The sequence below is a fragment of the Ipomoea triloba genome, chromosome 2, assembly GCF_003576645.1.
Source record: "Ipomoea triloba cultivar NCNSP0323 chromosome 2, ASM357664v1".
Lineage (NCBI taxonomy): Eukaryota > Viridiplantae > Streptophyta > Magnoliopsida > Solanales > Convolvulaceae > Ipomoea > Ipomoea triloba.
Genome location: NC_044917.1, coordinates 117,505 through 140,587, shown reverse-complemented (window position 1 = coordinate 140,587; position 23,083 = coordinate 117,505). Strand labels below are relative to the sequence as shown.

At 34.6% G+C, this 23,083-nt stretch overlaps 3 protein-coding genes across 4 annotated transcripts; 1 reads left to right on the top strand and 2 right to left on the bottom strand.

The window, feature by feature from the left end:
- Window positions 1-417: 417 nt before the first annotated feature.
- LOC116010514 (zinc finger protein SHOOT GRAVITROPISM 5-like) lies at window positions 418-4,694 on the bottom strand. 2 transcript variants are annotated; one of them, XM_031249952.1, is made up of 4 exons: window positions 4,299-4,694; window positions 3,751-4,150; window positions 2,436-2,733; window positions 418-1,117 (listed from the first exon to the last, which is right to left on the bottom strand). In XM_031249952.1, exons 1-4 carry the CDS (start codon window positions 4,399-4,401, stop codon window positions 737-739), a joined length of 1,182 nt encoding a protein of 393 aa, XP_031105812.1. In that variant the 5' UTR covers window positions 4,402-4,694; the 3' UTR covers window positions 418-736. The 2 variants fall into 2 exon arrangements, with proteins under 2 accessions (XP_031105812.1, XP_031105811.1); XM_031249951.1 differs by lacking the exon at window positions 418-1,117 and having other exon boundaries at window positions 1,736-2,733; window positions 4,299-4,691.
- Window positions 4,695-10,860: 6,166 nt separating this feature from the next.
- LOC116009966 (probable serine/threonine-protein kinase At1g54610) lies at window positions 10,861-16,373 on the top strand. Its single transcript, XM_031249190.1, has 7 exons — window positions 10,861-11,494; window positions 11,861-12,145; window positions 13,314-13,631; window positions 14,057-14,284; window positions 15,055-15,155; window positions 15,230-15,362; window positions 16,026-16,373. The coding sequence occupies exons 1-7, from the start codon at window positions 11,159-11,161 to the stop codon at window positions 16,371-16,373; spliced, it is 1,749 nt and encodes a 582-aa protein (XP_031105050.1). The 5' UTR covers window positions 10,861-11,158.
- An 860-nt stretch (window positions 16,374-17,233) lies between these two features.
- On the bottom strand, window positions 17,234-22,852 carry LOC116009968 (pyruvate dehydrogenase E1 component subunit beta-1, mitochondrial). The gene is made up of 14 exons (XM_031249191.1): window positions 22,694-22,852; window positions 22,548-22,616; window positions 22,383-22,463; window positions 22,244-22,270; window positions 22,054-22,116; window positions 21,870-21,956; window positions 21,248-21,373; window positions 19,134-19,267; window positions 18,974-19,046; window positions 18,824-18,889; window positions 18,601-18,639; window positions 18,393-18,517; window positions 18,163-18,277; window positions 17,234-17,777 (listed from the first exon to the last, which is right to left on the bottom strand). The coding sequence occupies exons 1-14, from the start codon at window positions 22,742-22,744 to the stop codon at window positions 17,709-17,711; spliced, it is 1,125 nt and encodes a 374-aa protein (XP_031105051.1). The 5' UTR covers window positions 22,745-22,852; the 3' UTR covers window positions 17,234-17,708.
- Window positions 22,853-23,083: the final 231 nt, after the last annotated feature.

Below are 23,083 nucleotides of genomic sequence, written 5' to 3'. Positions count from 1 at the left end.
AACAAAGATCTTCAAATAGTCCAAACACTCAATCTAACACCCACCCAAAAGAAAAGTTGTGCCTAGACCAGATATTAATATATTTTACTTGATTAATACTATACACTTTTGCTCTTTTTTTTTTCTTTTTTTTTTTTGGTTAAAAAAAAACTCAAATAAACTTGCTTACTTTCTCAATGAAATAGTGCACTCCTAGCTTAGCTAGCTACCTGATCAGCTCCCTCATTCAATTAACTATTACCTTTTCTTTTTTAGAAAATTAACTATTACCTTACCTTGCGTTTTTACTACATTCTGGACGACTAATACGTTGGCAAATTAAAGCAATTAAGCGTGATGACTTTGTTAATTAATTAATAGTGTTTTGTATGAGGGAAGGATACATTATATTGTAAAACCTAGCTAATCACCATACACTTACGGGAAAACAAGTAACCACCAATACAATTCAATTCAATTCAATAAACAAAATAAACCAAATAATTCAATTCTTGGATACAAATTAATTAACCCTGGGCTCCCATCCGATCCGATCCTTCACCACAAAAACTACGTACTCCGATCCATGCCATCTCAACTCATAATAATAATGTTATGTTTAATTAGTATCCTCCGATCGGATCCCTCACTCCCTCCAGACTTGTAGTAACCCGGCCTCGATCAGCTCCACCCACGTACCATAAACAAAAAAAAAATAAAAAAAAAATTATAATGTTTGTGACTACATACATTATTATTATTTTTGTCCGTGTCCTTCCGTTAACGCCATAGACGACGACGAGATATAACTGAACTCCATGGAGGAGGTGTTGTAGTGGTCCGCCCTGGGAGCTTCAAACTTGTTTTTGCAAGCATGGCATGTGATTTGAGCGAGGGTGGAGTTTATTTGCTTAATGGCGTGTTCTCTCATAGCCTGTGCTTTGTCTAGATCTTCCTGCGCTTGCTGCCTGATCCTCTTGGCGTTTGCCAATTCTTGCTCCGCTAACTCAATCTGTCTCTTGGCTTGTTGCCTCGCCTCCTCCGCGTACGCTTTCTCGGCCATGGCCAGCCGCAGTTGCTCCCTTGCGTCGAAATCCGAGGAGGAGCCAATGGAGAGCTGCAGCTGCGTGGACTGATCCTCGTCNTTTTTTTTTTTTTTTTTTTTTTAAACTGTACTTATGATGATTAGCATTTAAATTTCTTTCATGCAATTAATTATTACTTTTATTTCTTGTATATATCAAAATTGGCAGAGGGTAATATATTTATATATTGTTGAATGCCTGAATGGCCTGGCCTGGCCCCAGGCTGCTCTCCTCCATTTCTGACCACCTCAGCCAACAAAGATCTTCAAATAGTCCAAACACTCAATCTAACACCCACCCAAAAGAAAAGTTGTGCCTAGACCAGATATTAATATATTTTACTTGATTAATACTATACACTTTTGCTCTTTTTTTTTTCTTTTTTTTTTTTGGTTAAAAAAAAACTCAAATAAACTTGCTTACTTTCTCAATGAAATAGTGCACTCCTAGCTTAGCTAGCTACCTGATCAGCTCCCTCATTCAATTAACTATTACCTTTTCTTTTTTAGAAAATTAACTATTACCTTACCTTGCGTTTTTACTACATTCTGGACGACTAATACGTTGGCAAATTAAAGCAATTAAGCGTGATGACTTTGTTAATTAATTAATAGTGTTTTGTATGAGGGAAGGATACATTATATTGTAAAACCTAGCTAATCACCATACACTTACGGGAAAACAAGTAACCACCAATACAATTCAATTCAATTCAATAAACAAAATAAACCAAATAATTCAATTCTTGGATACAAATTAATTAACCCTGGGCTCCCATCCGATCCGATCCTTCACCACAAAAACTACGTACTCCGATCCATGCCATCTCAACTCATAATAATAATGTTATGTTTAATTAGTATCCTCCGATCGGATCCCTCACTCCCTCCAGACTTGTAGTAACCCGGCCTCGATCAGCTCCACCCACGTACCATAAACAAAAAAAAAATAAAAAAAAAATTATAATGTTTGTGACTACATACATTATTATTATTTTTGTCCGTGTCCTTCCGTTAACGCCATAGACGACGACGAGATATAACTGAACTCCATGGAGGAGGTGTTGTAGTGGTCCGCCCTGGGAGCTTCAAACTTGTTTTTGCAAGCATGGCATGTGATTTGAGCGAGGGTGGAGTTTATTTGCTTAATGGCGTGTTCTCTCATAGCCTGTGCTTTGTCTAGATCTTCCTGCGCTTGCTGCCTGATCCTCTTGGCGTTTGCCAATTCTTGCTCCGCTAACTCAATCTGTCTCTTGGCTTGTTGCCTCGCCTCCTCCGCGTACGCTTTCTCGGCCATGGCCAGCCGCAGTTGCTCCCTTGCGTCGAAATCCGAGGAGGAGCCAATGGAGAGCTGCAGCTGCGTGGACTGATCCTCGTCCGTCTTGGAAGTGACAGAAACGTCGAAGCGGCTGGAGGAGGCGGACGTGGTTGTCAAGAGCTGCAGCTCTAAGTTGTGGGGCTTGGGAGTAGCATCCATGAAAGTGGCCGGCTTGGACATCAAGAGAGGCCAGGGAGCGGCGGCGGCGCTGAGATTGGTGTCGCTGGAGGGGCTGGGGCTGGAGGCGGTCCGGGAAAGGCAGGCCCCCGCCGGCTGAAGATGATGAGATTGGGATTCTGAACGGAGGCGGCCCATGCTGCAAGCGTCTTGATGTTCGATGAAGCTCTCCACCCTTTAATTTGGAATGGAATTGAAGAAGCTAATTAATTAAAAGTTTACGTTTTCAAATTGAATGAAGAGCTAGGTAGCTAGCTAGCAAATTAAAGTACGTACATACATACATGATGATATGATATGAAATGAAATGATGATACTATATATATTGTACTATACTATACGGCAGCTCAACTAGCTAGGTCGATCCATCAGGCATATTTTGGGGTTGAAGAAATTCAAAGTATAATGATTCCAAGTGTAGTGGAAAAGTAGAACAAGGACAATTTGAAATGGCACTACATCATCCACATGTGCTCTCTCTCTCTCTCTCATTGATGAAGCTAAGGTGGGGAGGTGAAAGAAGATGTTAAAAGGAGATCTTAATCAGAGAATCATCGCAAAAGAAGCTAGCTTCAAAAAAGTGTGCACTTTAAACGTGTCAAACCCAGTTTTCAAGGAAGAAATATAAGTTTGTTTTTTTGTATGTAGTGAGATCTCATCTCCCACCTATTGCTACACCAATATATATATGTGCATTAGCATCAAATCAAATAAATTCAAAAACACTGCACACTCAAGAAGAAAGAAAAGAAAAAGAAGACCTTTCTTGACTCAGCTCAGCTCGCTGCGAAACTAATAATATATTACTAGTATAATTTGTTAAAAAGGGTACGGCGTTAAGGTGTTGTGTGAAGCAAGTACCGTAGTATTACCTTATTTTTGAAAAATGTAGTTAAGAGAATATTATGAGAGAGAGAGAAGAAATATACAGTACTCCGTATATGTTTAGGCAGCAGTATCGGAGTTTGGCCCCATCGGCCAGAGCCCGCCCAGTTGCACGATCATATCGGAGTTTAGCTAGCTAGCTAGCTTGCAAGAAAATTAATTTGTGTGTACCAGAATAGTATGGAACATATATTGCAATTTTGAGCAAAAAGGGTGGGGTGGGGGAATTGAAGGACTGATGAGCTGAGGCCTGAGGAGAGGAGTAGTATATAATGAAAAAATAAAAAATAAAAAAATTTGAAGTAACCTGGAAAAAACGCGGCCGCAGTCGCAGGAATGGCCGCGAGTGCCGCAGGTTTTGAGATGTGCCTTGTAGTCAGACTGGACGGCGTAGCCCTTTGAACACTTACCGCACACCCACTGCTTCTGGTTGCTGTGCTTCCTCCTGAAGTGCTTCTTGATGCCCACCAGATCACCCAGTGCGTGGCAGGGGTCGTGGTGGAGACACGTCGGCTCCGGGCACACGAAAACTCGCTTCCGCACCACCGGCGTCTCCCTCTTCAGCAACTTCCACGGCACCTTGTGCCGCCGCCGGTGCATCTGCAGGTTCTGATCCCTCTGGAACCCTTGGTTGCAGATCTCGCATACATACCGATCAGACTCCAGCAACGTTTTCGGAGACAGCGACACCACCTCCGCATCCGGATCTGCGTCCGCCCACCCATAACCCAACAAATTCAATTCAATATACTCTAATTTGAATCAACGTCGTAAATTAAATAAGAAACCCATCCAATATAAACATATATATATATATATGTGTGTGTGTGCAGAATTATATTATATTATATATACCTGGAGTTCCGGCTGGGCGGCGCTTCCGCTTGCTGTTGTTGCTGCCGTTATCCAAAGTGGCAAAGGGTTCGGAGGAAGAAGAAGGAGTGTTGTTGGCTAACATGGCTCAAATCTTTGTTCTGCAGACAGAGAAAACCTAATCTTGCAGCAGGCCGGATTGTCAAACTCTAGCTAAGCTACCATCATCACCAAGCATGACCAAAATTAAGAAAGAAAAAGCTGTCGTACCATATTTCTTCTTTCTTAATTTCTTGCTGCCTTTTTTATTTTTTCCTCGCTTGCTTTTAGCTTTTTGGTTACTTTCAGCTTTTCATCAGCTTTCTTTCTCGCTCTCATAACCCTTGCCTTCACCAGGTATTGTTGAAGGGTCACCCTTACTTAAAAAAACTTCTTGAAAAGGAAGGTGGAGGTAGTATGTATGTATAGTAGGGGGTGGGGATTTGGTTGGGGGGTGGGTTACGTTGGGTGTTTGAGACTGTTCTTGACCCAATCACAATACTCCAAACTTTGATTGATCGACCTCAGCAAAACCAGGAATTGGACCCAAGAAAAAACATCCTTTCCCCCACAAAACAAAAAAATCACTCATTATTATTATTATTTCATGGCCACAGTAAATTTGCATGCATAAATACGTACATTCAGGACAGCCCACCTCCGTATACCGCTCTCTGTACACGTAAAGGCTTTCATTTTTGTCAGTCTTATACACCAGCTATTGTAGCTACTTCTACAGTAGTCTAGTGAACCCTCCACCCAATTTACCATTTTACCCATCCCCCTTTCCCTTCCCCACTTGTCATTATTATATTACCGGTCACGCGTGGAATCGAGTCGAGTAAATGTAATACTAAATTAGAAATAAAATGTTTAGAAAATTTCACTCTTGGTCACATTACTATTGAGATGTTGTTAATTGCAGTTCACAAGTTATAAAACTGTCAATTTAGTACCCTAACTATTCAAATTTTTTCAATTTCAATCATTCTGATCAAATTACCAGCGAATAGTAGCCCAAAAAAAAAATTAAATGGATAAAATAATGAAAGTAATTTAGTCTTTGAACACCTCCATGATCTCGTGCACCAGACCCGCCACTGCCGCATCCATGTGACCCACCTTCGTCACATCCATCTACACCACCTTCATTGACATTTCTCCCATCTTGCCTTTTTCATGAAAAATATTATATTTTCCTTTATAAGTAATGTTGCACTTATAAAGAAAAATGTAATAAATGAAAAGTGTAATACTTTTTCATCAAAATGTAAAAGTAATACATTTTTCTTCAAAAGTATTACATTCTCCATATAAGTAATAAACATTTTATCCATAATTTAGTATTAAATTTGCTAATATTGAGCAATATAATGGATCAGGAGGAAGGTGTAGTGTGAAATAAAATAAAGGAGAAGGGCAAATTGGTAAGTAAATGGTGGAGTTTTGGTAAGCAATAGCATCAATGAAACAGTGTATACAAGAGCAGAATTGTCTTTAGCAAATGACGTTTGAGAATGGACATAATATAGGTGTTGGGTGTTGCGAATGGGCCATTGGATCAAACACACATAAATTTTAACGTACGTACCTTCAATTCATCTCTTTATTTCGACCAATTCATGTATAAATATATATAATCTCTCCTCAAAATTTATGTATGTGTTTTTGATGCATTGACATCATTTACTTTGCATTCTACAAATATTTCTGCACACTCACCTACGCCAAACAAAATCACTTCATTTAAGTGTTGTCAATAATTATTACAATTCTTTTTTTCTTGGTCCAATTATTGTTACACCCAATAAATTAATTATTTTATCTATCATATTTAACATACTACGTATATATCTCTTCTCTCTCTTTAATCCAAATATTTTTGTTCAGCGTCCTTATTTATTTCTTTCACTTTTTCTTTTTTTTTTTTTGTTGAATAATTATATTTATTTATTATGCTATTATACTAATTATATTATTATGGGAAATAAAAATTTATACTGGCCGGATTGGACACAAATATATGGGCTATATGTGGCTACAAATTAAAGATAGTCCTGCACCTCCAACTTGTAGGCAAAGAATTAAAGAGCGCGCAGGGAGAAATCAATCTTACTTGCTGATTAAGGTTAACCCAATCAAGAAAAACATGCATATACATACAATAATACTTAAATTTACAATTAATAAGTTTTAAAATAATAAATTTGAACATATTTAGAATTCATACTAAACTAGTGAGTGGATATATTTTAATAGCTGAGAGGTGTAACATAGCGTAACGTTCCACTTTATTAGTTTAATTGACTAGAAAAGAAATATACTCCGTAATAAATGGTATATATACCTTTCAATAACAGTCCTCAAGGTCTCTAAATTATTATAAACACAAAAGCGTAGATATAAAAAAAAAAAAAAACATTATTCATCATTAGTTGCATTAGTACATACACTTTTTTCGAGTTAAAAAGAAATAGTTATTGTTTATTGCTATCAAAACTTATGGTTTTAATTGTTGTAGTACTTTTAATTCGCACATGTTAGATCTTTCGTATGTTGGTTTGTTAGTTAAGCAATGTCGTATCATTGCGAATGATATTGGTAACGTGTCTGTTCGTCATGTCAAGAGGTCAGCGAATCATGTAGTTCATGTTCTTGCACATGCAACTGATTCTTTGTCTGTCTCAGGATCGTAGGTATCTGTGCATCTGACCTGCATTTCTCATTTGGTTTGATTATTAATGAAACTATGTTTGTTTTCAAAAAAGGAAAAAGAAAAAAAAAAAAAAACCTCCTTACTTAACAGCACGAAAGCTATAAATTTAAACTTTTGCATGTATAATTAATCTATGTAAAAAATATTACATATATTATCAAGTAGGTAGTATACATATATTGATGTGATATTTTATTACTACTAAAAAACAATATCATATAATTATAAAATAAAACTTTTTTAACCTATTGGCTAATTAAAAAAAAAAGCGTAATATTGTAAGACAAATATTTGTACTTATATGGGAGGATACAAGAAAATAATATAAAAAAATGGACTAATAAAGGCATCTCAAAAAAAAAAAATGACATTAAACTGCCATATATGAATATACTAGTTTTATACGCGCATTGCGCGAATGGGTTAATGCCCAATGTTTATATTTAAATAAATATTTGAAAGTATATCAATGCAAGATTATATAGGAGACGTTTATACATGGTGATAAAGTAAATTACGGAGCAAGATACTTGTATTTATATGGGTCGGGTACAAGGAAAAATACCCTAGGCGAGACCGAGCTACGTGACAGTGGGTCAGAGGTTCCCGGTCTCTTTAGCTACTGTATTAGAAGAAATAGCCAAAAGTCCTCTCTACCGCATTAAATGCGCCTTTTATAGTGGCTCCAGTGAGATTTCCGGTCTGGCGGCATGTAGGACGCGTGGCGGACATGCATCGGTCACTCTGTCGGTCCAACACGGCCGCGGATAGGCACGCGGGTGCACCGATCACTCTGTCGGTCCAACACGGCTTCGGATAGGCACGCGGGCGCGGGGTCTCTGGTTCGAACCTCCGCAAAGGTCCTTACTGCAACCCGGAGCGCAAGGATGCCTGGCCTGGTCAGATCGGGAGGAGGATTCGGAGGGTCTGGTTAACCCCTAACTGGGAACACAGCCCGGGAGGTCGGGATACGTAAACCGGTATTTACCCCTATCACATGGGTAATTGAATGTCGAAATTTTTTATTTAAATATCTAACTCAAAGTATATGAATCCAATATAATATAGGAAATTCATTATAATTATTATTAAATAAATGTTTGCAACCTTGTAAAATCGATAGTCTAAATATTTGGTCTAAAAATGATAATCTAAAGAAATACTACTTTTCATTTGAATTTTTCTAAGTGTTCTTAATTCTCTTTTGAGTAATATTGTCATTGTCTTCATCTTTACTATTTGTTATCTTCCTTTTTGTTGGTAGTGTGTTATTTGCAATTCGGTTATTGTTGGTAGCATAGACGACAACATCATGCAATGAGATTATGATATAGGAGCTATGGACTTTCCTTTAGATGTTCTGCTTGGGGTTCATTTGGTTCAACCATTATTGTTGAATGAGTTATTGTGGATAAAGAAATCCCTAGTTTAAGAAAAAAGATTAAATAAATTAATAAAAATTTGAAAATTTAAAATATTATGTATTCCAAAGATATTAAAAGGTAGTTTCTCGCTTCAATTTGCTGAGTAATGGATTATTTGAGTACATTCATTGTCAACAAATCCCCCAAGTAGTTAATATGATTGGTTTTAAAGTATTCTTTTTTATTTTTTTTCATGGTATTAAAGAAATACATATGTATCATTTTTTGTTTTTTCATGGTATTAAAGAAATACATATGTATCATTTTTTGTTGTAACTACTAATTTAAGAAATACATATGTATCATTTTTTGTTGTAACTACTAATTTATTTAATTCAATAAGAGTAAAATAGAGTGTAACTACTAATTTATTTAATTCAATAAGAGTAAAATAGAGCGATTCCGCTTCAATTTGTTGGGTTATTATTTGAGTATAGAGCGATTCCGCTTCAATTTGTTGGGTTATTATTTGAGTACTCTCTTTGTCAACCAATCCCCAAGTAGTTAATATAATTAGCTTCAAATTATTTTTAAATTATTTTTCATAGTATTAATAAAATACTTGGTAAATAAATATATAACATTATTTTGTACTATAACTTTGATATTTAATTACAAGATATTGTAAAAATAATATAATGGACAATGTAATGAATATCAATTGATAAATTTGAATGTAAATAATCTTTGCATGAGAGAAAATAAAAACAATATAACTAATGAAATTATTTCTCTTATTTAATTTAATTTTTTTTATAATCAATCATTTTTTCAAATAAAGGTATTGTAGACACATAATTATAAATTAAAGAAATACATATGTATCATTTTTTGTTGTAGCTACTAATTTATTTAATTTAATAAGAGTAATTAGAGTGAGGAACTTAATTATGTCAAATTTGATTGAGATGAGGTTCGAACCTAAGACCTTTCTTATAGAAATTAATGGGTAAGTTAAAAGTTAACGGAACATTAACGGAGAAGAGAATATTTAATGGAAAATTTAACGGATAATCATAAAAGTAAGGTTAAATTAGGTAATCTCTATTAATAATATTAATCTGAATTATCTTAACCATCTATTTGATTAAATAATTCATCTGAACCATCCATTTGATTAAATGATTTGACCGCCATTTTTTCTACCTTTCAATAATAGTCCTCAAGGTCTCTAAATTATTATAAACACAAAAGCATAGATATAAAAAAAAACATTATTCATCAGTAGTTGCATTAGTACATACACTTTTTTCGAGTTAAAAAGAAATAGTTATTGTTTATTGCTATCAAAACTGATGGTTTTAATTGTTGTAGTACTTTTAATTCGCACATGTTAGATCTTTCGTATGTTGGTTTGTTAGTTAAGCAATGTCGTATCATTGCAAATGATATTGGTAACGTGTCTGTTCGTCATGTCAAGAGGTCAGCGAATCATGTAGTTCATGTTCTTGCAAATGCAACTGGTTATTTGTCTGTCTCAGGATCGTAGGTATCTGTGCATCTGACCTGCATTTCTCATTTGGTTTGGTTATTAATGAAATTATGTTTGTTTTCAAAAAAGAAAAAAGAAAAAATAACCCTCCTTACTTAGCAGCACGAAAGCTATAAATTTAAACTTTTGCATGTATAATTAATCTATGTAAAAAATATTACATATATTATCAAGTAGGTAGTATACATATATTGATGTGATATTTTATTACTACTAAAAGAACAATATCATATAATTATAAAATAGAACTTTTTTAACTTATTGGCTAATTAAAAAAAAAGCGTAATATTGTAAGACAAATATTTGTACTTATATTGGAGGATACAAGAAAATAATATAAAAAAAATGGACTAATAAAGGCATCTCAAAAAAAAAAATGACATTGAAACTGCCATATATGAATCTATATTTAAGGTAATAAAGTTGTTTAGTGCATGCATATTTAATTAGGTGAACCAAAATTGACTAATAAAAATTTGTTGGTCCATCAATCAGTCTTTGCATGGATTACTTTGAAAAATTATATATATATATATATATATATATATATATATATATATATATAACCCATAAAAATTAAAGCTTTCATCTCCCCAACTCGTCTATAATTAGAATAAACAAAAAATTATTATTAATTTCATATCTGTATATAACTTTTCATTCACAAGTTTATAATTTTAAATAAAAACTATTAATTATATATATATATATATATATATATATATATATATATATATATATATATATATATATATGATATATAATTATTTTATTTAAAAAAAATGAGAGTGCTTAATAATCTTATATGGATGTACATTTTCTCGTAATTCGTAAAGTGGAGGCATTATATTAAAGAGCTTGACCTAATTTGTTTGACGCAGACTATACGACTCCAAAGGCAACACAGAAAGTAAAAACACAAAAGGCCCCGAACTGAAAAACTGACTTCCTTTTCAACGCCCTACTGTGCCATACATACTCTTCATTTTTATTTTGGATTAATTTGTGTATTTAGATATATTTAATTTAATGTGTATAGATATGATATGAGCAATAAAATTGTTTGTTTATGTCTGTGATGAAAGAAGAGCTAAGCTGTAATAAATGCAGTAGCAAAACCAGTTACTGTATTCATCTACCCAGTTTTGGATTCTTCTATTTCGCTCATCAATTTCTCATGACCAAATTCGCCCCTGCTTCGCATTTCAGCTAAGTTTTTAGCTCATTCATTATGGGGTGCGTTCTCGGAACCACAGCCGCCGGAGAATCTCGCCGGAATGACAAAGAGCGCCGTACATCTCACTCCGCTAGGGTTAGCAAGGACGGTGAGAAGACTGCAACTAGGATCGCTCAACCTCCTGGTCCGCCCGATGACCGCCGGAATCCTAGGCGGCAGCATCAGCAGCCGCCGCCTCCTCCTCCTCAGGAGCTTTGCAATCTCAGCAGCTTTGCCCCCAACTCCGCCACCAATCAACAGGGCTGGCCGTTGTGGCTCGTCGACGTCGCTGGAGATGCCATCAAAGATTGGACTCCACGCCGAGCCAACACGTTCGAGAAGCTAGATAAGGTACTCATCCAACTTCAGCATCTATGTAATTGTACATTGTCTATATACAAAATTTCAGGGGAGGTACTGCTTTTATTGCATTAGGTACTACAGCTTCATGCATTGCCTTTCTCTCGCAAAATAATGAATAATGAGCATCTATTTATAATTTAATGCCTAAATCACATGCCAGTAATTGGTTAGCATATGCCGTCGATGCAAAATAAAGGTAAAATTGGAAAGCCTAAGGTCTAATGCTCTTTAAGCTGCAAAAGTTACTTTTATGCTTTTGCAGTTGCTCCTTGGATTGCCTTTAATTCATGTTTTTTTTATCCACATTTTGGTGAATTTACAAGTTTAGATTTACTCTTTCTTTTTTGGTTATAGATTGGGCAAGGGACGTATAGCAATGTATATAAAGCGAGGGACTTAATAACTGGGAAGATAGTGGCATTGAAGAAGGTTAGGTTTGACAACTTGGAGCCAGAGAGTGTGAAGTTTATGGCAAGAGAAATACTAGTGCTGAGAAAGCTGGACCATCCCAATGTCATCAAGCTTGAAGGTTTGGTGACTTCAAGAATGTCATCCAGTCTTTACCTTGTTTTTGAGTACATGGAACATGATTTGGCTGGCCTAGCTGCTGTTCAAGGTGTCAAGTTCACTGAGCCCCAGGTAATGGATTCGTTTGAAAGCCTTCAAGCATTGCTATCTCTATTGATGTTGAAAAGCTATCAGGATAAAATGTGAATGGATTTCTTATATGAAATTTCCTTTCTTCTAGCATATCTATTCTAAGTTTATGTATAGGCACTGTTTCGCTTTTGTTTAATACTTTATAGCAGCTCATATATTTTTTTTAAGTTGGGCTATAAAATAATGTTTCTTAACACTTGATGAATGTAACTCTAGATGAGAATGATGGATGGATGACAGGATGTATGGGAATACAAGGACAAAGTGTACTCCAAATGACTTTATTTGAAGTAAGTCACAATTGTATCTATTTAGGACAAATTGAGAAATTGATAGGATGGTTTTACATGTTCAATATTGGCTGATTGATGGACCTCTTAGAAAGAGTGATGGTGATGATAGTAATACGAGAAGAAGATATAGATTCAAACTTTCGTACACTGAAGTTACCGAGGATATGTTAGATCAAGTACTTATGGATGAATGTGTAGTAGGACTAAATAGGAAACTAAATATTAGGTAACTAGCCCATTTGGATTGGAATAAAGGTTATTTGAATTAATTTTAGTTGACAATGAGGTTACATGAATGCAGTTAATGTTTGTTGAGACTGTGGGTCACTCCGGATCGCTGTTTTGATGTCAAAATTTCCTTAAATTCCTACATGCATAATGGACTGTTTATTAGTATGGGCTTGTCCCTTGTTCCTGCGTGAAAACATCTCCTGTTTCACTGTTTGCTAGTTGCAGCTGCTTCAAAAGAAGTATACTTGTACATTCCTGTTTCTACTGGCCATTAGTCATGAATGATTTACGTTCTAGTTTTTACTGGTGATGAAGAAACTGATGATGTGAAGTTTAACTCAATGCAATGTGTGTAAAGGGTGTGTGGAATCATAATCTTCTCATGTTATTCATAGTGAAAGCCTTATGCTTCTTGACAGTTTTCTCACATTAGTCAGTTATAATAAAGGTTAGCTATTCCTTCAGAAATGTTTGGTAATAAAGCCCTACTGTAATTGTAACAAAGATAGCTGTATTATTCATTTGAACCCTTTTCTTGACCCTATATCGATTGCCCTTCACCTTTCATAGTTCATATCAGATACATCTAACTAAAAGTATCTTTAATATCTTTGTTGTTGCAGGTTAAATGCTATATGAAACAATTGCTTTCTGGACTTGAGCACTGCCACAACAATGGCATCCTACATCGTGACATAAAGGGCTCCAATTTACTCATTGATAATGAGGGCATTTTAAAAATTGCTGATTTTGGATTAGCCTCGTTTTATGATCCTGATAGCAAGCACCCCATGACTAGCCGTGTTGTAACCCTCTGGTACCGGCCCCCTGAACTTCTGCTTGGAGCTACTTACTATGGTGTAGGTGTTGATCTGTGGAGTGCTGGCTGCATTTTGGCTGAGTTACTTGCTGGGAAGCCAATAATGCCAGGACGTACAGAGGTGTGCCTTTTGTCTCATCACTTACAATATTTAATACAACTATACAGGCTATCAATTTACCCCTTTAGTCCTCTAAATTGATATAACTACTTTGCACTGTTTTTCTTTCTGTTATCTTATTTATTTGTTTTTTTTTTTAAAGGAATATATCCATCTTCTTCATGCCATTTTTCAGTTTGTTTATGCTTCATTTTGGTACTCTCTATTAAGCTGTTCCGTATTCAGCAAACTTCAGTAACTTTTGTTGTCTTATCAAATTCCAGTGTCAAACTCTGCCATTTACTTTTCCAAACTTGTATCCAAGTCAATTCTGTTGAAATCCAGCTTATAGTCAATATAGTTCAGCATTTCTTTTTCTCATATATGTACCTGATTATATAGTTGCTGAGGTAAACTTTTTAATCTCTAAATGTTTCACTGTTTAGGTTGAGCAACTCCACAAAATATTTAAATTATGTGGTTCTCCTTCTGAAGAATATTGGAAGAAATCCAAGTTACCAAATGCTACACTTTTTAAACCACAGCAACCTTATAAACGCTGTACAAAAGAGACCTTCAAGGATTTTCCATCCTCTTCATTACCTCTGATAGAAACTCTTCTTGCAATTGATCCTAATGAGCGAGGCACTGCCACTGCAGCTTTGCACAGTGAGGTAAATCTTATTGATAACCTGAGTGAATTGCAAGGCAATTTTGGTTTTTACTATTAACCTGGATTTGCAATTATTGTTTATTTAATTATTAGCTAATGGTCACAATTTCACTGTTTTTCCTTGTTTGAATGTACATTGGGGCTTTACATTCACTTCCCACTTCAATATGAGTACTAGAAGTATTTATCTTCTTGTCACTTGGAGTTTGTATTTGTAATAAACACGTCAACTGTCTACTGCAAAGTGATTTTTCCTGTGAACCTTGTTCTTTCTTGTTCTTTTTGTTTTTAGTAGTTAATCCCATTCTTTCATTGCTTTTGTCAAGGTTGATCTATAATGCCCTGGCTTTAAATGCATCATGAATTAGTTTTAATCGTGTTTATAGCCCAAATCTGGAACTTTAAGTTTCTTGATGTGCTCCTGTACTGTTGTTAAACTTAGACCAAAAGAGTTGTAGAAGGATTACAGCTTGTAAGTCATCTTGTGTTTGTCTCACTAGCTTTTGTTTTAGGAATGTGATTCTATTACTATTAGTTAGTGCAAATGGGCCTGTTCATGTTAAGTTTCCTATTATTATTTCACAACTGTATGAACTTGCTGACAAATCAAACATTTATTGCAAAACTAAGTTTATAGTATTTGTGTCTGCATGCGTGCATCCACATGAATATTATGATAATATGAATTTAAGTATATTTCAATAATAATGAATTAATTTGTCACTCTTTAGAAGTATGTTTTATCCTGACATGATACTTTCATATGCACAGTTTTTTACTACTGAGCCATATGCTTGTGAGCCCTCAAGCTTACCAAAATATCCTCCAAGCAAGGAAATGGATGTAAAGCTGAGGGATGAAGCAGTGAGAAGGTCTTCTTTCTTAACATTGAAAGTTCTATTAACCAAATCTCATTATCTTCTGATACCTGGACCTTTTTCAACAGGCAAAGAGGTGCAAGTGGAAAAGCCCATGGAAGCCATGTGGCTGATGGAACCAGAAAAATAAGAGTTCGAGACAGGGTTAGCCGAGCGATTCCAGCTCCTGAAGCTAATGCAGAGCTTCAAGCAAATTTAGATGTAAGTGTGGTTATTTATTATTATTATTATTTTTTACACTGTTTTCTTTGACACAAGGCATCTCAAAGGCATGGTACCTTAAGTTTTTCCAATCAAGTTAAGGGACAATGTGGAATTTTTATGTTCCTTGTCACACATTCAGTTTTGTCAATTTGTGGCTTGAGGGATTTTGTTTAGGTTTGTGTTTTCTCCTGTTCCGTTGATCATTAATTTCTCACTAATGCTATATATATGCGGAGAATGTGGAATTTTCATTGCAATAGTAGTGTAGTACTTGATAAATAGGCCATAGGGGTTATTATGTAGCATACTGTTTTTGCACTCCTTGCTTTACTGCTGGTGTCTCATAGGAAATGTTTGCCATTCCACTCTTACTATCCAATATAGTACATATTGTTTTCTAGGATCTATTAGGCTATGGAAAGCTCAAATATGAGGAACTATAGTCATTAGTCATCCAAGGGCATTAAACCTCATTACCTTTACATGCACATCTTTGAATTTTATGGCAAGTTCAAAGTGTTTCGAATGACTTGGGCCTACTATTTGTTCTTTTCCCGAATCCCTTTTTTGATTTCTCCTCTTTTCCTGCTTGTGTTTATTGGCATTTATTGTATCTTTTTATATTTAAAGAATTAATGCCCTTGTTTTATCTTGATCCAGAGGTGGAAAGTGATGACACAAGCTAACGCCAAGAGCAAGAGTGAAAAATTTCCTCCGCCACATCAAGATGGATACATTGATGCACCATATAATGGCCCTTTATCATTTGGTGCACCTGATACTTCTTTTGCTTCGTCAAATTTTGATGTGAAGTCATTGCAAACCCTTAAAACTACCTCAGCTATGGCTGGGACTTCAAAGCGGAGGAAAAATAAGGGAGAAGAGCCTCATATGGCTCCTTCAAGGAAGCTCATCCATACATTCCTTCCATCTTCTGTCAGGCTGTCATTGGATCTGAGACTAAGGAGTAGAGCATCAATCTCAGAGAACTTTGGCCACTCAAGGTAGGGGTTTTTTTTTTTTTTTTTTTTTTTTTTTTTTTTTAATAAAGAATTATGGAAGAATGATTTCTGTGTTGGTGCATCAGAATTTGTTGTGTTGGTTTCAGTTCTCATTTTTGCTTTGTAAGTATCCAACAATTTTGTGTATAATTCGGTTAGGATCTAAAATGTCATGTCAGAGGATATAATTTATTTACATCTACTTTGCTGTACAGTTTTTTAGTTAATTAGAGGTGTAACTGTGTAAGGTATTTTTACACTTCGAAGATACTATCATCTTTTCACTTTCTATTCTCTTTCTTCTTACTTGTTATATACATTTGCAGTGGGGATTGGGATTAACCCTGAATTTACACACTACAGAATATTCTCCTCCCTGTTGAAATCACATTGGGTTATTCATTTAAATTTTTCCCATGTTTTAATCAAAGTGTAAAACTATTATCACTTGTTATAATATTTTTTAATTAAAATATACTCGTAATACTTTTTAATACATTCATAAAAACTGTTACATGCCTCACAGTGAAATCACTCAAGACTAGGAGTGAAAATAAGTTAGGCCGAGCTGAACTTTAAAAATTTAGCTATGCGCTTGCTATGAAAATTTAAAGACTGAGCCTGTATGTAAGCTTGCCTATTTAACATATAGACTTTTAAAAAGGCTTCAAAATAGATCATAAATAGGCTTTGGACCTATTTAAAACTTCATTTTTTAAATAATATCCTATATAATATCATAAATAATAAACAATCAACTCACATAATTAAGTTGCGATATTTCATTAAATATTATGACAGTAAGAATAATTAATAAAAAAAAAAAGTTAAACAATAAGAATACATACAACAGGATTAACAGCAATGTTTATAGTTGAATCATAATTTAGAATGAATTTTTGGAGGTGGAGGGTTAAAGTTTGGTAATTACATATACTTGGGATTGTATTGTAAATATAAAAATATATATTAGGTAAATATAATATACTAGGCTAGGCCTAGTATTTATAAGTCTGACCTGTTTAGTTTTGGTGACATTTCTACTAAACGAGCTACGCTAACTAGACTTTAATTAGGCCTGGACATAGGCCCCTACAAGGAGTCTGGCCTATTCCCACCCTAGACATTCTCATTATTATTATTAAGCATGACAAAGATCCAAAAAATGGCTAGCTAATCTTTTCTTTCTAGGAGCATGCAATCTTCTATATCGTGTTACAAACCAAACAAAATTTATTTTTGATAGCTCAGTAACGAGCTAGACGCAGCAAAAGGAAAGCCCCAATGTGGACAAAGAATCAATATCCGCATCGTATGAAAATGTTAACTGGTCCAAAATATCCTAAGCAGTGGCTGATATTGGAACTGATCTGTAGCAAGCCCTTTTTGCTGCACGTACAATGTCTTCAACCTGTTGAGGGATGGGAATGCAAGGTTGAGTTCAACATAGCAAATCAATGAGTTGTAAACTTTATTATCTTCTTTTATTTATTTATTTATTTATATATTCTTTCCAAATCTTTGAATGAATAATTTGTAGGCTAAGAATTGGTCAAATTGCAGCTAGGCTGTTTGGGAGATTAACAGCTTCTTCTGATTGCTTAGTATAGTGGGCTATAGCTAACATATTTCTAGGGAAATGTCTGCACAAGTTTACAAATATGACAATTTTACCAGTTTCAGCTTTCACCCAATCATCGCTGAGACATGCCAGCATTTCTTGTGCCCCCAACCAACAGATACAATGAACTTCCAAAACTTCTCAAAGTAAATAAATAAAATCTTGGAGTACAAACCTGTGGAACAGCCATTCTTTCAAGATTTGCTGCATAAGGCATAGGCACATCAGCCCCAGCTATCCTCTCAACTGGTGCATCAAGGTACTCAAAGCTTTCCTCAACTACAGTTGCACTGGTGGGTTGAAATATAAAAATATTACACACAGGAGAGGGAAGGGTAAAATATGATTTATTTTTATTTTTATTATTTTTTTAGGGGGGGGGGGGGGGGTGGTTAAGGTCGTAACCAGATCTCAGCGCCAACACCATGTTGAGGAAATGCTTCCTCCACAGTTACCAGTCTGTTGGTTTTCCTAACAGAAGCATTGATTGTAGATCTATCAAGTGGTCTGATTGAGCGCAAATTGATAATCTGTTCACAAATAATAAGATGAAACTTGGTCATGTGTTCAGTAATAGCATATAAACAAAAGTGGAATATGAACCCTTCAATACCTCAGCACTGATTCCTTCCTTTGCAAGAATCTCAGCAGCCTAGCAAGTTAAATTCATTTTGAAATGCAAACAGAAGCATAGACATAGTCAGCACAATAATGGACTTTAGTATTGCATAGTGGCTTTACAGTATGCAAAGATCAAGATTGTTGCTGAACAAGTTAAAAGTTTCACCCAAATTGGGTAAAGGATCAAAGTACTTCCTGGTAAAAGAATGCCAAACCTTGAGAGCATAACCAACCATTTTTGAGAAAGCAGTGATTGTCACATCCTTCCCATCACGCTCAATCTACCAATTGATTATTTAAGTGAAAATAAACCCAACTATACCAATCACAGAAAAACAATTTATGAAAGGCCTAAGGGAACTTACTTTAGCTTTCCCAATTGGAAGACAGAAACTAGAATCAAGAGCTTCAGCTGATACAGGGAAGGACTCACCATATCTGGAGCAGAGATACTAGATCATTAAAAATGACCCCAAAAAATCCACCAAACTCTCCAGAATAGAAATGCACAACACAGTACTTAACAGCAATTCATTTTCAAGGAAAACAACAGGATCTGGGTCCCTAATAGCAGCTTTGAGAAGGCCACGAGCATCTTCAGAAGAGTACGGAGACAGCACCTTCAATCCTGGGCATGCAGCATACCAAGCTGCATAGCACTGTAAAAGATCTTGTGCGTTAAATATGCTGTGTAAATTTTATTCTGTGTAGGCATCACACATTCTCTCAAATGCATGTACGAATGCACAATAGACATTTAGAAAAATAATCTCAGTCGTGCAACAAACTATAAAAATATTTGGAAGAACACAAGTTTAGGGGTCGTTTACTTCATTTCTCTGTTTTTCCATTTCCAGTTTTCTTCTCCATTCCTCCAGTTTTCCATTTTTCCAGTTTCCTAATTTCCATTCCCTATTCATCCAATTTTTCACTTCTCTAATTTTTTCATTAAATACAATCAACCCATATAGCATTTGAACATTTCTACAACAAAGTTAATAATAATAATAATAATAATAATAACAACAACAACAATAGTAATAGTAATATAATAATAATAATAAAGGAAAAAGGGAAAAAGAAAATAATAATAAGAAGAATAATAATAATAAAGATAATAATAGTAATAATAATTAATAATAATAATAACAACGAAAGAAAAGGAGAAGAACAAGCAAAGAAAAGGAAAATAATAATAATAATAATAATAATAATAATAACAACAACAATAACGAAAGAAAAGGAGAAGAACAAGCAAAGAAAAGGAAAATAACAATAATAATAATAATAATAATAACAACAACAATAACGAAAGAAAAGGAGAAGAACAAGCAAAGAAAATGAACAGAATAATAATAATAATAATAATAATAATAATAATAATAATAATAAAAGGAAAAAGGGACAAAGAAAAAGTATAAGAATAATAATATTAATAATAATAAAATTAATAGTAATAAAGATAACAAAGATACTCCCTAATAAAGATAATAATAACAATAGTAGTAGTAATAACAATAAAGATAATAATAACAATAGTAGTAGTAATAATAATAAAGATAATAATAATAAGAACGAAAGAAAATGAGAAGAACAAGCAAAGAGAAGGAAAAGAAAAATACTACTACTAATAATAAATTAATAATAATAATAATAATAATAATAATAGTAATAATAATAACAACAACGAAAGAAAAGGAGAAGAACAAGCAAAGAGAAGAAAAAGAAAAATAATACTAATAATAGAGATAATAAAGATAATAATAATAATAATAACAACAACAACAACAACAACAACAAAAAGAAGAACAACAAAAGAAAAGGAAAAGGCAAAGAACAAGAGACAGAAAATAAAAAGGATAAAGGCCAATGTGCACAGCAGGATTCGAACCCAGACCTCTCCGTATATGCTACTATTCACCCATGTGTTCTCCCATTCCTCCATTTGGATAAGTCCAAATAGGAGTTCTCCAATATTATACATAAAATTGGAGAATGGAGAGGAGTTAGGCAATTGGAGAAATGATTTTAGTAAACAAGTTTTCCATTTTCCATTCTTCCACCTCTCCAATTCTCTATTTTTCCAGAAAATCCTCCATTTCTCCATTTTGGTAAACGACCCCTAAAGTTTTTCCACTGTAAAGAAATCCCAAACATCCTGAAGGGAAACGTGAAATCTACTCTGAGAAGTTAATAATACCAAAAACTATCTAAACTTCCAGTTGAATGTAAGATACTGTCACAAATGAAAGTACTATTAATGGATTAATGGGATTATATAGACCCGCTTATGATTTATGACCCTTGCCATTTAACACTTTAACCCATTAATTTAAATAGGTGATAAATGGATGGATCCATTTATTACACAACACAGCTAGATCCAACCCAAAGCTTATGGAACCCACCCATTAAGCATCTCTACTACTGAAGTACCACTCTAAAATTTACTACTTCGTGACTCACTTGAAACATGGTGCTTTTAACAAGGATTTATCATTTATGTAACCTGAATTACTGCCAAGTAGAGAAAGGAAACTCTTAAGTACTTTCTGTATATGTAAATTCTTACAGAGCTTAAAGATATCTTACAAGTACCAATAGAACTTGAAAAGAGGCTAAAAAGTATCAAGTCAAACCTGGGAATGTTGGGCACCAACACCAGCTGCAGCTCCATTAGGGCCTCTGAAAACAATAGGTACAGATATCTGGCCAGCAGACATGTAATTTGACTTTGCAGCAGAATTAATGATATGATCAATTGCCTGCCAAGGATACCATACACAGCCAATAACAAAAAATACAGCATCTACAAAAACAAATGGATAACACTCCATTTTTAGCAGAAGACCAATGATGAAAGAAAATCTGCAGCTGACTTTTAAGTGATCAAATGATGATTACTCAACTAAAGTTACATAGACTAACTGCCTGCAATTGGTAATGGTGGACACCAGCCATTAGGTCAATTACTTTTCACTCCCTAAATAATCTGTATCACAACTAGCTGACTTCCCATATATATTAAGAGCCAGAGGGTATATTATCGGGACATGAAAGCTGTTGGCAATTATAGCATTTGTCTAAGACAGTAAAGCTTTGGGCACATGATAATTGCTGATTATCAATTTTAAAACATAACCTCAAATCTCACCATATTAGCAGGATCACTGAACTGACAATTATTAAGGAACAGCTGCTAGAAGGATTTATATATTCTCTAAGGGAATAAGTAACGACAAAGAAGAACAAATGTTGAACCTGCATTGAAAAGTTAAATGTCATGAATTCCACAATAGGCTTCAGACCATAGTAAGCTGCACCTACTCCAATCCCAGCAAATCCAGCCTGTGAAACAACATAGAATAGTTTGTTTATAATTTAATATTTGATAGAGGATTCAACATATGTGTTATGTCCAGAAAAATATGGAAGAAGGAGAAACCTCCGTAATAGGTGTATCCAGAACCCTGTCCGGACCATATTTATCCAAAAGACCTTTTGAAATCTTCAATGGAGAAACACTCAAATAATCAGCCGTAAAGGAAAAAAAAAAAAAAAAAAAAAAAAGAACATGCAATGATACAGAGAGGAAAAAGCAGGGTAACAAAGGAAGCAAAGAGAGCAAATCATGCCTTGTATGCACCCTGGTACTCTCCGACCTGTGCCAAAACAGTAGGAAAAAATTCATGAAAAGCTCAATATTAGAAACGCAAAGAAGGTGAAAACAAGGTAAAAACATATTAAGAAATAAAATAAAACCATGATGATTACCTCTTCACCCATCAAAAAGACCTTAGGATCCGCAGACATTTCTTCATCAAGCGCGGAATTTAAAGCATCGCGCACTGTTATCTGTGATATAGTTTAAGCAGCACTATGGAGGAAGTTAGGAATACAAACATTGAAGATGAAAAGTATGAGGAAAAGAAGAATAACCTCTTTTGCTGCAGAAGAGTAACATCTGGATGCAGATACCCTACTTCTCATCAACAGGTGATTTAAACTCTAAAAAGCAAGATATAAAATGAAAAATTAAGCACGGCTTTATTGGAATACATGAAGCTAAACGATCCAATATTTACCAAAGAAGAAATGCCTCTGGAAGCCATTTTGCGAGCTATAACTGCGGACATACTCGCTTCTTCGAAGATGAACACAACCCTAATCAACAAACAAAATGCAGCAAAAATAGAATTATATGACCACCCTATACAACACAACCCTGCACACAATATAAATCACCAATTTGGAATGGAAATTTGTTTATTAACATAATTTTTCATTCTGAAAATTAAAATATTTTTCAGTTTTTCTATCAAATTTAATAACTTTAAAAAATTGTTTTCTAAATACAAAAAGTTGAATTACATATTAAAATTTTTTGCACTTTTAGTCCTACGAATATTGTGACTAATAATTTTAATCCACAACTTTCAAAACTTTCATAATTGGTCTATGAGTATCAATTTCTT